A 14680-nucleotide genomic window follows, 5' to 3' on the forward strand; every position below is an offset into this window, starting at 1 on the left:
GGAGTTGTAGACTTAAAGTGTAATGGCTCCTCTCTTTGCAGGTGATAGATGCCATCGCCAGTGCCATCTCGCAGACAGAAGGCTGCCTACTGCTGGATGTGGACCCCGGCCCTTCCACTAACCGCACGGTCTACACCTTTGTGGGTTCCCCCCAAGCTGTGGTGGAGGGAGCACTGAACGCAGCAAGGGCAGCATTCCCACTCATCGACATGACTCGTCATTCAGGTACTGCTGTCCCTAATGGTGGGAAGTGTCCATGTGGGTAGCCGTAATATGCCTTGTGTACGTAGAGCTTATTCGAAGGGGGTGTACCGGGAGGAACGACCATCACTTGCACAAGTGGATGAGAAGCCAAAGGAAAGGAGTGTTAATGAACATGGAATTTCTAAGCATTTGTTAGGGGGAGTCTAGTAGGAGGGAATTAGCTAGTTCATTGGCATTGCATGCTCTTAGCAGTTTAATGAGCGCCCAAATGAAGGGAGTGTCTCAGAAGAGCGGCCATCATATGCAGCACACATGGTAGTCCAGTTCTATCCCATATACTGGTCAGGTTAGACAGGGTCTCTGCAATGCATTAAGTTAGTTTGACTGGCCGTCAAATGTACAGTGTGGCTGAGGGAGAGTCATCCCATGTTCTGGGAAAGAATTTGAAAAGTGAACGGCGGCTAACAATGGCTTCTGTATCTCCTTCAGGTGAACACCCGCGGATGGGGACCCTGGACGTTTGCCCCTTTATACCTGTAAGAAATGTCTCCATGGAGGAATGCATCAATTGTGCTAATAGGTTTGGGCAGAAATTGGCATCTGAGCTGGGGGTGCCTGGTGAGTGAACAAGACTGTTGTTTTGGTAGTTTTTAGTGTAGTAACCATAGCTTAAGAATGTTGTATCATTGAAGAGCATGGCCACCAGAATCCTTATGGCTTGGGGAAGCTGTGATTAATAACTGTGCACTTTTTTCTTCCACCTGCCTCGTATCGGCTTATGAAGCAATAGGCGTCTGTATCATTCATAAGGCTACCAGAAGACTCCTTGTCTCTAGACATACAGTTTCCCAGTCTTGGACGTTCACATATCAACTAAATGCATTCTGGGTATTGTAGTGCTGATATATCTCAATCCAATCATTTGAACAAAATTGTTTGTTGTAAAAAGCACTAGACTGGAATAATATGTCCCAAATGAGATCTGGCCATCTATTGACCTTGCTCATTCGTGGTCTGTATGTCCAGAGCCTCTAGACTGCCACTGGGACAGGTCTGTAGGACCTTGACTGGTACCCATCACTGTCTACTTGCAGTATTTTTTGTTAACATGACTCTGGTTAGCACTATGAATGTTTATGAATAATCCTGACTAGTATAAGCTAGTACTGTTGTACTGGGATGGTTCTTTAAGGTCCTGGAACTAAGTCAGTAGGATTCCAATGAGGTAGTTTATCCAGGATCCTGGCTGATGCTGTGCTGGTGCCACAGAGCCCTGGGCGGCATGCTTTTTGCAACCTGTGTTCGGTTTTAGCTCCTAACTCATCCAGTTACACTAGCTGAAAGTTTGTATTGAATGTGCCCTGCTGGCTGCTCTTGCTTCAAACATTTCTTGCTCCATCCTCTTATGACTCAGGCATGTGTTAGAGTGTATTCCCTCTGTTTCCTCAGTTTACTTGTATGGAGAAGCTGCACGACAGGAGAGTCGTAGATCGCTACCTGCCATCCGGTCGGGTGAATACGAGGCGCTTCCTGACAAGGTAGGTTGACTCTTCCAACAAATGGGTCGGCTTGAAAAAATGGGGCTCATCCTCTACTGTTTAGTTATGAGGTTGTCCAAGACCACAAATATGCTCCTGGCATGCACCGGTGTTTGTGATTACGCCTTAGGGATTCTGGGGTAGGCCAGAGCTGTTAGAAGGGAGAAGATCCTTCACTGAGGGCATTTCTGAAGGCGGATCTTCTGTGCTCACCCGCCCATATAAGCCCAGGAGGGTTTTCTCTTGTCCCCCTCGCTCTCCTCCAGCTCCTCGGTTTCCAGTTTGGGACTGAGATTTCCATACTTGCACAACAAATGCAGTAAGCCAATGTTTCCTATCAGTTGTTATCCCTAACCATGATGAAAGTGAATATACGTATGTAAGACCATTCGCTGGAGTCCATAAAAAAACAACCATCGACTCACGTAGAAGCTCTATAGAAGGGACTTAAGACAACAAATACAGTCTATTTATGTTGGACAATTACAGACTGAGCAGTGAATCAGTGTTTGCTAGGTCTGCCCTGGTATTTTAAAGTGTTAAGTGTGACTAGTAAATTGGATGAGAACTCGAAAAGTAGTTCTTAGTCTTCAAAGCTCATTCAAGGTACATTTGGCTGCTCCCCTAAATGTTCACATTTTCATTCATCTCTTGAGTAATTCTCTGAGGTGAACTTGAGTTTTGGTGCCTTTGTGTTCTTTCCTCCTCCGTCTGCCTCAGGGCCGTCTTTTCAGGTTGCCCCTTCCCACACAGACCCTCACTCCCCTCTTATTAACCCTCCGTGAATGTGGGTTAGCAATAGCCTTTTTGGTGTAATGTACAAAAGGAATTATCCTGTTTTTGGCTTGGAAAGCAGTAAAGCCAGGTGCAGATTTGTTCCCTGTGACCATACAAGGAACCTTGCTTAGAGACCCAGTGAATACTGGGGTGAGACGTTTTCACAGGTCTTGCTCATTGTGGACAATATGGGCGGGAATGTTGCCGGTGCCCCCCGCAGGGTTATGAGAGCAGTCGCAAAGCTGCAAGTGTTGAGAAAGCTAGTGAAACTGGGTGTGTGAGCAGCCCTGGTCCTTAGGAAACTTTGTGCTTAATTTGTGCCAGTGCTTGCCGGTGCTCCTCGCCGACTCCTATTCCTAAACACATGCATTTATTAATCCGAGTCTATCGTGTTGATGCGGTCTGCCCTATTTGTTTCATCAGACCGCATTAGCAGCTAGTTATTCTTTTTTTTTAAATTGATAAAGCTCGCACATCCAAGCCACCCATGCTAACTGAGCTGACCCGGGAAATGATGGTTAGAAAGCTAATAATGGCACTGGCGTAGTGGCATTCATTAACCGTGGCAAAGGCTGTGGGTGGCGCCAGCCTCAGTGGTCTCCGTGCCAGGGGCTATGGATGGTGCCAGCTGTAGTGGTCTCCATGGCAGGAGCAGTGAGTGGTGCCAGCTGTGGTTGCCGTGGCAGGAGCTATGGGTGGTGCCAGCCAGCTTCAGTGGTCTCCGTGGTAGGAGCTGTGGGTGGTGCCAGCCAGCTGCAGTGGTCTCCGTGCCAGGGGCTGTGGGTGGTGCCGGCCAGCTTCAGTGGTCTCCGTGGCAGGAGCAGCGAGTGGTGCCCGCTGTGGTCGCCGTGGCATGGGCTGTGGGTGGTGCCAGCTGCAATGGTCTCCTGCCCTGGGCCCTGGAACTTACATTTTTTCAAGCCAAGTGCTGCTTTGATATCCTGGTTGTCTCATCTGTTTAAACAACGGTTTATGACCAACCTAAGTTTCACAAGGGAATAATTGCATGCAGACTAAAGGTGCTTCTGAGGGAAACTAAGGCTGTTGCTGTCTCTACCCTAGAAAGTGCTGCTCTTCAGTGAAGTTTGACTCTCTCCTCTCTTCTCTATCCATCACTTTGAATCCCAAACAGAACCTCCCACGCTTCCCTGCTATGACGTTATCTAAGGAGAGAGAAGTGCATTGAGTGATATTGGTTGATAATGTGGTTGTGGTTTTCTCACTGACCGGCTGTCCCTGGGTGTCTGATCAACTTCAAGGGGTGGTTTGTTGGGGCTGGGGAAATTGCGCCTGCCGCGAATATCCTGGACAGTTAGGGGCAAATTTACAAGCCCCTTACGCCAGATTTGTGCCCCTGTTGCGTCACTTTTGTGACACAGCGGCGGCGCAAAGCCAGCGCCATGCTGTGGGGTATTTACAACGTGACGCATCTAGGGAGATGCGTCCGGTTGTAAAGCCCTGCGCCACATGTGGGCGTTCCTGCACGGGGGGGGGGAGAGCGTTCCGGCGCAGGAACGCCTCTGAAAAGTGGCTGAGTGAAATCTACAAGATTTCACTCAGTCACTTTTACGGGCATGCTGCGCCAAAACCCTGCTCCTGCTTAAAGCAGGCGTAAGGATTGACGCAGCATGTTGGGGATAGGGGCACCCCGAGCCTTGCTGGAGCAACTCCAGCAATGCCCCCCTTTGGGGGGGGGATGCGACACGCATCTGCCCATCTGTGCGCCACGGTGCGCAGCATTGTAAATGCGGCGCATCAGTGGTGCTCATGAAATAATGTTTAAGTGTTGATAAGAGATTTCAGCAAGAGCTAAGAGACTTTCACTGCATGTGACATTTTGTCATCTTGTTTCAGCTCAAGAAACCAGAGTGGGCCCCAGATTTTGGACCGGGCACATTTGTTCCTAGCTGGGGAGCCAGCGTCACTGGAGCTCGCAAGTTCCTCATTGCATACAACATCAACCTGCTGTCCACCAAGGAGCTGGCCCACCGCATTGCCCTGGATATACGGGAGCAGGGCAGGGGCAAAGACCAGGTGAGAAGGGGGCCGTAGCACCGGAGTCTGGGAGGTGGCACCCTCTAGCAGTGCTTTTGCGACTCCTAGCCTCTGAGGTGGGTAACGCAGTACAAAGAACAGAAGGTAGATGTATTCTCTGATGAGCACTAAAAGCTTACCTTCTGCACACCTCACTGGGAGATTATACTTTAAATACATTCAGAAGTGGAACGGCACTCTTTATAGCACAAATACAAATTCAAAACATTAAAAGACACATTTTTATTATAACAAAAATCAAATTACTGCCATGCTACAATATTTTGAATATTTGAAAATTTTTTTTGAACAGATCGTTCATCTTTATGTTTAACCTTAGTGCTAGTTTCTTACAAGCGATGATGAATTAAAATTTATCAACTAAAAGGACTAAAGGGAGCCACCAAGATCGTTTCTAGCCCCTATGAATTATTACTAATGGGTCTGGCCTCTATTGTCCACTATTGTGTCTTCAGGATTAAGGTCTTGTGGCATTATTTCCTAGGATTCAGGTTTGAATCCTGTGATGCCATTGAGGTGTGAGATCACTTCCGCTACCCCTACGTTTTGGTGAATTGACATTCATGGTATGAGGATCGGCCGACTGGCATCGGAGGGACAGTCTGGCACGGTGATGCAGAGGTATGAGGAGGAGGAGCGAAGTCCAGGACGCAGGTACAAACTGGAATGGATGTTCGGGGGAAGAAGTGGGCTGGAGCGTGGTGAGAGAGGCACCTGATGGGGAAGGGAGACTAAAGTCTAAAGGGGGCAGGACCCGGTGAGGGGTCCTGGACATGTCTGATGGGGAAATGAAAACCAAAAGAGGCAGTCAAACCTGGATTGAATACCAAGAGCGGAGGGGGTCAGGACATGAGTGATCATAGACAATATAGGAGAGGAGATCGGGAAAGACGTGGGGTGAGGATGGGGAAGGGGACGTGTTGGTGCTGAGGTGCAGGCTTGCTGAACAATGTCGAGGAGAGAACTGAACAGCGGAGGTTCCTCCACAGGAGCGCAGGAGCGTACCCTTCCCCACTGTTGCAAAAAGAGTGAAAAATAAAATGGTAATGAATTATATTATTGACATTTTATTTTTTACTCTCTGCCGAACGGAGTGTGGGGGCAGGTCCAGCGCACCCTTGCTGCTGATTAGCAATGAGGAGTGGCCACTTCAATTTGAAGTGCTCATATAGGTTTGGCCTGCTATCTTACTACGGCCAGCCCGAAATGTGCAATTCAAATCTTTCCAACCCAGCTGTTTTAGGTAGCTGGGTTGGAGAGCAGGCACAGTCCTCCAGTGCCTTTTGGAGCACTGAGGCAGCCTGCTCCAGCCAATCCAGATGCTTCTCTCATGCTGCTTGACTTTAACATCATTAGAGCAGCATGTGGATTGGATAAGGTAGTTGGCTGTGATGGCACCTCGTGCTCAGAGGAGTCTGGAGCCAGGGATTGGAGAGCATTGAGGACATGCTGCAGGATAAGGTAAGTGAAACTTTTATTTTTTCTTTCTGAGATGCTTATTTTAATGTAATTTTTTTAATGTATGTTTTAATATATAAAGTGATTTACAAATTGATACTTTTAAACTGCAATTATCATTTAGAGTGGGTGCAATATCAATAAGTGGTGCTCATATCAGGAGGATTAGCCCCCTAATCCTCCATATAGGGATATAAATCCCCAAATTATTTTACACAAATTATCAGCACTCACTATGCATTCCTTATGCAATGATTGTACATTCCATATAATCTGAATTAAGTAATGCACAGACTCCATTCACGTTTGTTTAAAAATCTATCTTCATAGCCCTTTATTAGTGTTCTTCTTTTTCACATATTCTCAATAAATGTAACCAACGCATTTCATCTTTTCCCAGAGACTTCTTCAGGGCTTTTTAATGTCCTCACACTGGTACTTGTAGTTTGTAGATAAAAACTTTCATTTATAAAATGCAAACCCATTTTGTGCAATTTTGTCCTTTATTTGTACTCGTCATATTCCTTAGGATCATTCAGAGAAAGTTAGCACCAGTAAATCTTGTCCTTGCCCATGTTGGCATCCGGATCTAAGTCACTCTTCTTTACACCCAACGCAGTTTCAAATTAATTGCTGGTGTAGCGCGTTCGATGTAAAGAAGTGTGACTCATTGCTGTTACTAAGTCAGGTGCAAACTCTATTCCAAGGGCTGATGAAATTTCTCAGTACATTTGAGTTGACATCAGTGCAGACAAATTAGTCTAGGCATTCACAATCCCAGATGGACATTACCAGTTTATTATTTGGCCTTTGGTTTAAAGAATGCCCCTGCCACCTTCCAAAGGTTGGTGAACAAAGTCCTGGCTCTCCTGGAGTCTTTTAGTGCAGCATATCTTGATTATATTGCTGTCTAGCCCCACTTGGCAGGATCACTTGATACACCATGGGACGGTCCTTGATGCTCTGCAGAGAGCAGGACTCACTATCCAGGCAAGCAAGAGCCTGATAGGGCAGGGCTCAGTTGTATTGGGCCACCTTCGAGGTAGAGGCCAAGTTCTGCCCTTACAGCCCAAGATCTAGACTACTCTGGACTGGGAGGCTCCAACAACCCAGGCTCAAGTCAGGTAATGCCTTGGCTTGACTGGGTTCTACAGGAGGTTTGTGAAGGGGTATGGTACTACTGTGGCACTCCTCACAGAACTGACCTCCAAGAAACAACCCTAGACAGAAACTGGACTCTGAGCTGTCCAAATGCTTTTAACATGCTGAAGGAAGCAATGTGCACAGCACCCGTTCCAAAAGCTCCAGATTATGCAAGGCAGTTCATTGTGCAGACAGATGCATCTGAGCATGGGATAGGAGCAGTCCTATCACAGACCAAAGATGATGGCCAGGACTAGCCTGTTGCTTTTATTTGCAGGAGGTTACTCCCCAGAGAACACCATTGGAGTGCCATTGTGAGGGAAGCCTTTGCTGGGGTTTGGTCCTTGAAGAAGAGACCATACCCGTTTGCTACTCGCTCCCTTGTACAAATTGAGCACAGGCCTCTTGTATGGCTAATTCAAATGAAAGAAGAAAATCTTAAACTATTGAGGTGGTCCGTCTCACTACAGGAAATGGACTTTACAGTGGAACCATTGCTTAATTTGTAAAAAAACAAAAAAAGCTGATGTCTGGGCTCTTGTCGGGAGGCCACTGCAGCTTGCACCACACATTTGCCCTACCATGCTGCCAATGATAATAAAAACACAGCTTCTAACCAACACACTCCTACAAGTGTGACAATTCAGACCACTCCAGCCCCCCAAAACTAGAAGAATGGCTTGGGTTGCAGGCAATGGTAATTAATTTTTAATGTATTTTGAATTCACTGTTGTCTTCTTTAAATTAGTCAGTCTGTCACAAGCACCGGTGTTGCCAATTAAGTTCTGGTGCCGAGCACCGGAAACCACCTGCTCAAATTGAGCATTGAGTGGAACACAGACCTGGGACTGACCATGCCAATGCAGATGGGGTTTCCAGGTTCTTTGACTTGGACAATGAAGATTCTCTTGAGAACGGTTAGTCTCATTCCCTTTCGTTGAAGGGGAGGGTGGGGTGGATTGTGTATGATAGTGCCTTCTTTTTAACATGGCCACCCACACGTTTTTGCCATAGTACTGATTCTTTTTGACAAAGTGCACTGGGTCCCTGCTAACCAGGCCCTCAGTGCCAGCACTGTTTCCCTTAAAACAAGGTAAATGTTTAATTGTAACCCAGTTGGCAAGGACTTTAGCACCCCTGGGCTTTGGTACTAAAGAGGGTCCCTATGGGCTGCAGCATGTATTATGCCAACCAAAGGGACCCACAAAAAGACTGCATGCAAACTGCCATTGCAGAATGAGTGAAATGGTCCAACCCATTTTGGAATCACTACATGGCGCACTGCCTGTGTAGTGTGCTAATGTACACTGCATATACTATAAGTAAGTCACCCCTACAGCAGGCCATAGGGCCTTAAGGCAGGGTGCATTATATTATATGCGAGGGCCCATATACATGAGCAGATAGGCCCCTGTGATGTCTACTTCCATTACTAGATATTGCAAGTGATTAGGCATCAATCCTAGGAACATCTACCGGTCGCTGGTCATTACGAGGGATCAACTCGCCAAGAAGAGGTGCGAGTCCAGAAGGTCAACCTCGTCGCTCTCACCAAGTCTCAAACCTCTGACTTCTCCAGAGGCCTCCCAGTACTAATACCCTTCGTGCTGAGCCCTTGCAACTATCCAGGCTTGTTGCATGTCCAGTCCGGTCGCAGCCAACGCTAATACTGACCTCCAATCGAGGGACTTCAGTATCCACAAGGTCTTCGAGAGTGGCCCTGCTGTTCTGTTTTCGCTCCCTCTCCAGGTTGCCAAATCCAAGTGACCGCCTCTGACTACAGTGACCTGCCGGAAACGCCTATTCACCAGAGCCACCCAGCCCAGGTTCTTGCAAACACTGTGTCCCCATGCTCCAAAGACCCTCCGAGCCAAGCTCCCCTTTGAGTTCTGCCAGACTTGTCCCTACTTTCAGCCTTTCTTTTGCAGGCCCTTCTATAGACCTTAACATGTAGCGCTCGAGGCTACCAACGTGACCAGCACCTCTGCACCTAGACATATCAGGGCAGGTAAAATTGAACTGCTGGTGGTTTCTTGGACCTGGGCCCCTAAACACCTTAAGTCTTAGACACCTGTCAAAAACGTTTGCAAGTAAACCTATGCAGTGTATGTTTCTCCTATAGGATAAAAAAACCGTATTGTGTGTGTGTATGTGCGCGCGTCATTTATTCACTCTGTTTACAACAAATGCTTAACACTACCCTCTGGTAAGCCTAAAATGCTCGACCACACAACCACAAATAGAGCACTTGGTATTATTAATGTACGCCTTGCAAACCAATGACTGTCTGCTTTTTGCATGGTGTACCCTTACATTGACAATCCCACATAAAAAGCGAGTTTTCTACACACTTGCATAGTATAGAAAAGCAACAGATAAATATCAGTGGGGAATAATCCCTTTCCCTTGCTTAGCTCGAAAAACCATAAACCATGTATAAAAGAGACCAAACACCACAAAGAGTGAAGTAAAGGGTGTTAGAATAAACCTCCAATAGGTACAAATGGGGAACAATAAGCCTAATCGAAGGAGAATGCACAAAAGCTACTCCTCATCCTCTAGTGCACTATTGTAGTGAAGTAATTATCTCTCACAAGCAAATCCAACACATAATTTGTTCTTAGCATTAAAATTCTTCCAAAATATATAAATGTACCTGACTGAAACAATACATCAATCTAAAAGTGAAATAAAATAAAACATTCAGTGCAAACTCAATTTACATTCACATATGTGCAAGGTACTCTCGAACAAAGTACTTGAATTCAACTCAATTCACTTAGAAATGCAATGTGCCAGTGCATCAATAATTCTTACTATATCTTGATGCCTGCAACAACCAAGGATTGACTTGAGCTAATATCTACTCCAATCTGGTGGTTAGAGAAGGGCTCAAAAGGTCATCGAAGTACGCTGCCAATTCCTGAAGTATGTATCAAAGTCAAAGAAACCTTTAGTCGGTCAATACCTGACCTTAAAAGCTCCTGATCAAAACAGTACATGTTAAAATACAATCCAAAAACCCCAAATGCACATTTTAAATTCGTTAAAGTTGCAGAAATGTTCTTTCAAAACAGGCATGTACTCCTGGACATTAAAAATTAAGAGTTCTTATAAAGCATATTTTTTTCCTTAGTTTCAATTTCAGCTTGTATGTCATTTAAAACCGAGAAACAAATTGTTGGGGTAGACCGGCATTGCAAAAAATATAAAACTTCTTGATAGGACGGTAAATTCAGGTTACTTAAAATAGGGCGTAAAAAACAAGTTCATATGGTACAATACATTGTGCAGAAGAGCATGGGAAGTGCAATGTAGATAGGGTGGACAGTGCATCACATGGGCAGCATGGAAGCTTGGCAAACTAGGACCTGTCCTGGGAAATGCAGCTAAAAAGTGACCCATGTTCAGTCATAACCGTGTAAGATAAAATCTGTGCTCCGCATCAGTTATCCACGTTGGGTACGGTTCCATCCCCATAGAAGTAGAGATAGGCACGTACCTTGCTACTGTGGCCATATCCAGCACCTTGGCAGTTCTAGAATGTTCCCTATCCTCCAGGAACTTTTCTTTTATCGATGCCTTTGACCCAGAGTTCATGCTACATGGACAAGCAAAGATATTGCTCAGACCCAAGTTGCAGAAGGTATTTTTAACATATGCCAGCCAGGGAATGGCAGTCATATGGCTGGAGTTCATACACTCCTCCTACCTTTCGCGAGAAGCTGGTATCTGGGGTAGACCAAAGGCTCAGATAAAGTATTAAAGGGGCCAATCGAACTTGCTTCAAATCAAATGCCCACATAATTCAAACTAGATACTTTCATAATCGGCGTTGTCCCAATAAAAAAAACTCTTGGATCTTGTATTCTTTGGACCATAAGTCATTATAAAAGATTTACTGTGGTTAATCTTCAAATTTAGATTCCCTATAAAATCTTTAAAAGTGTCTAAGTGCCTGCAATCCATTTGCTGTACATGCGATAAGGTCTGCATCATCTGCATATAAAAGTACAGGAACCAGGCAGGGGGCTATCTTAGGGACATCCTTTACACCCGATATTAAAGTGGACTCGAGCTTTCATATAAAATAAAGGTGCCAAAATGCATCCCTGCTTCACCCCTCTTGTAACCTTAATGAAGTTTGTACAGTCGCCATTTTGTGTATAACAGACTTTTGTAGAGGGGTCCCAATAGAGGCACATAAGTAAATCCATTATAGATGGGCCAATGCCAGTTTGATCCATTAGCCTCCACAGCTTTTCCCTATCAATAATGTCAAAGGCACAGGAGAGGGCCATGAAAGCCATATGTATGGCACCTCTCCTGGCCTTGACTTATTTCCCCAGAATTAGAGATGGATGTAATGCCTGTTCGATGGTGCCTAGACCAAGCAGACATCCATACTGAACTTCTGCGAAAAAGCAGTGTCTCTCTGCCCATTCCTATATTTTTCCCAGAATTACGTGCCCTCAAATTATTGCAGACAAATCTAATAATGGGATAGGTCGATGATAGGCTAGGAGGTTCCGATCTCCCTTCTTGAACTATGTCTCAAACATATTACTTTCTTTCATTTAAGACTGACTAGTAAATAAACTAGTTACATATAGTAGCTCAGTTGCTGTGTTAAAGAGATGTCTTTTTAACTGCCTTTCATATCCATGACAGTTTGAAATAAAGTTTCCCAAATTACATACTAGTTTGCCCTCCATTACTTGATAAAAAACACAACCAAAATGATGCATGAAGACTTAAATATAAACCACTATTCATCAGCAACTACAATATCACGCCATCTGACTTTCCGGCTTGAGAACCGCTTTCTGCTCACGTTTCATGTCAAGTAGACCTCATCGTTATAGTGCAAATGCCCTCAGCACTAACCTGATTAGTCAGGCACACCCCTCAGTGCGTTACTGTATGACGCACATGCGTCCATGCGCTGCTTCACGCACCTAGTGCGCCCAACATTATTTGGAATATCTTGTAACGAGCAACCATTTATACTCCTTGTTTGTCCAAGAAGATCTTCTGACTAGCCATATTTAAGCAAGCTATCGTACAAGGATGAAAATGTACGTTTTAAATGTTAACAACCTTTATCAGGAGCCCAGCTGTATAACCTCTTGCGCAATAACGATAAATAAAAATGTATAAGCACTTACCTGCTGCTCGTTGCCATGGTGCTCTTCGTCTGCTATGCACAGACTCAGACTCCCCTAAAGCCAATCCAGATGCTGCTCTCATACTGGCAATGCCAGCATGACTGAAGAGGCGGGATTGGCTGGAGTGGGCTGAATTTGCACTCCCAGAGAGACTGGGAGCCTGTGCCTGCTGTTCTCTCCACCCAGCAATGCAGATCGGGTTGGAGAGATCTGTGTGCATGTTGGTTTGGCCGTCCTTAGACGGCCGGCCAAACCAACATGCGCACTTATAGCAGTGCCCACAACTCATCCATCAGTGCGCTCGTCACTATAGCCTTACTCCTATGATTCTGCTCCTGAAGAAAAATAAAATTATAATAAAATAGTTTTATCATTTTATTTTTTGTGTCTGCAGCTGCCAGCAGGGGGTGACACTCCTCCACCATAACGGAGGAGCCTCCTCTGTCAACAAAACAAAATGAGAAATTCAAAATACACGTTTAGATCATATCTTCTTTAAAGCAATGACTAATTGATAACTGAAACGAGGAAAAAAGAAGAACCTAACCAGCAAGGAAGCAAAGGAAAAGGAAATATACACCCCCAGTGGCGAGAAAAGATGGTAGGGGTTAACACTAACCTTGAAAGAAATAAGATCAGGTGACCTTCTGTCCACATCTTCTTCTTTTATTAAAAGCCAACATATTCAGCAATAGGGGTCTAAGACTGGGAAACCTCAAGAGGAATAGGCTGGGGAATGGAGTATAAGGGTCTGAATGAAATATGAAGTAGGACACATTCACCGTAGACACCTTAAATGAACAGTTGAGCTTGACACTTCAGTCATTAAGTAAAGCGTCCCAAACCTCATCAAGGGCCTCATGTAGGTAGCGAAATACCGGTCGGTAACGGCCGATTTTCGGTAAATATGCCGTTACCGACCGGTATTCAGACAAGTGAGATGTAGGAGTCCAAAAACCACTTTTCGGTAAATGAGGCGGTAAATACCGATTCATAGTTACCGAATTCTAAAATACCGATTCATATTTACCGAATACATAATTAACGAATCGGTAAATATGAAGTGGTAAATATGAAGTGGTAAAAATTTAAAATGACATGTAGGAGCAGTCGGTAATTAAGAAATCCAGGAAAATCGGTAAATAAGAGTCGGTAATTAACACGGATGGAAAGCAGGTGGTAACCATCAACAATGCACATAAGCAATCCCAAAATGCAACAGCGTGGACAACATGGCCGCCATGTACGTCATTGCAAGGCGCCTACGTCTACAGGCAGCAGGACTGAGGGTGTGGCGACGGGAGGAACAAATCTACAGACAGCGCATCACGCTATTCCAGCTGACTGATGCAGAGATACATGAGAGGTACAGGCTACACCCCGAAACCATCATGGACCTGATAAGGGACCTGCACCCACTGCTGGACCAGCCAACAAGAAGGGCGCACGCCATACCACCACATGTGCAGGTGCTCTGCAGCCTACATCTACTGGCATCCGGCAGTTATCAGGTGGTGACAGCTGCGGTGGGTGGTGTATCCCAGAGTTGCCTGTCCCGTTTCTTCAGGAAGTTCCTGGATGCCATGATGCAGAGAATGCACCACTACATAAGCTTCCCAAACACACAGGCTGCACTGCAGAAAACAAAAACAGACTTTTATCACATGGCACAGTTCCCCCATGTCATCGGCTGTATTGATGGTACACACATCCCAATCTGTCCACCAGCTGATACAGAGCACATCTACAGGAACAGGAAGTCCACCCACTCCATCAATGTGCAGGTGATCTGTGATGCAGGGAACATCATCACAGATATTGTTGCAAAGTTTCCTGGAAGCACCCACGACTCTTACATCTTCCAGAATAGTGGGATCTACACACGACTGAGTGCCGGCGAATTCGGAGAGGGATACCTGCTGGGTAAGTAACAGTGACGCCCCTTGAAACCTGCAAATCAGAGTGTATAGAGGCATGTAACTGATGGTTCCCTCTTACTCATCCAGGCGACAGTGCATATGCATGCCGGTCATTCATCCTCACTCCCTACCTACACCCAGCAACCCAGAGTGAGAGACGATACAACGTGGCCCACAAATCTACACGCAATGTGGTGGAGCGCACGTTTGGACTACTGAAGAGCAGGTTCCGCTGCCTCCACAAGAGCGGAGGCGCACGCCAGTACAAACCCATCACCTGCTGCAAGATAATTGCCACTTGTGCAATGCTGCACAACCTTGCCACGAAAAAAGGTACAGATGTGGAACTAACATATTTTGAGGACAACGAGGATGAGTCAGGCCAGCCAGAGGGCAGCGCAGCTAGAGTGCCAACTGC

At 45.7% G+C, this 14680-nt stretch overlaps 1 protein-coding gene across 5 annotated transcripts in view; it reads left to right on the forward strand.

The window, feature by feature from the left end:
* The window catches only part of FTCD (formimidoyltransferase cyclodeaminase), a 151362-nt gene that overhangs the window by 57243 nt on the left and 79439 nt on the right, over positions 1 to 14680 (forward strand). For all 5 annotated transcript variants that reach the window (XM_085645163.1, XM_085645165.1, XM_085645164.1 and 2 more), the window contains exons 2-5: positions 42 to 225; positions 694 to 822; positions 1654 to 1742; positions 4374 to 4553. In XM_085645163.1, the coding sequence (XP_085501289.1) occupies positions 42 to 225; positions 694 to 822; positions 1654 to 1742; positions 4374 to 4553 (582 nt within the window). The remainder of the gene's footprint in view (positions 1 to 41; positions 226 to 693; positions 823 to 1653; positions 1743 to 4373; positions 4554 to 14680) is intronic.

This window comes from Triturus cristatus, chromosome 3_1 (genome assembly GCF_964204655.1).
Source record: "Triturus cristatus chromosome 3_1, aTriCri1.1, whole genome shotgun sequence".
In the NCBI taxonomy this organism is placed as follows: Eukaryota; Metazoa; Chordata; class Amphibia; order Caudata; family Salamandridae; genus Triturus; species Triturus cristatus.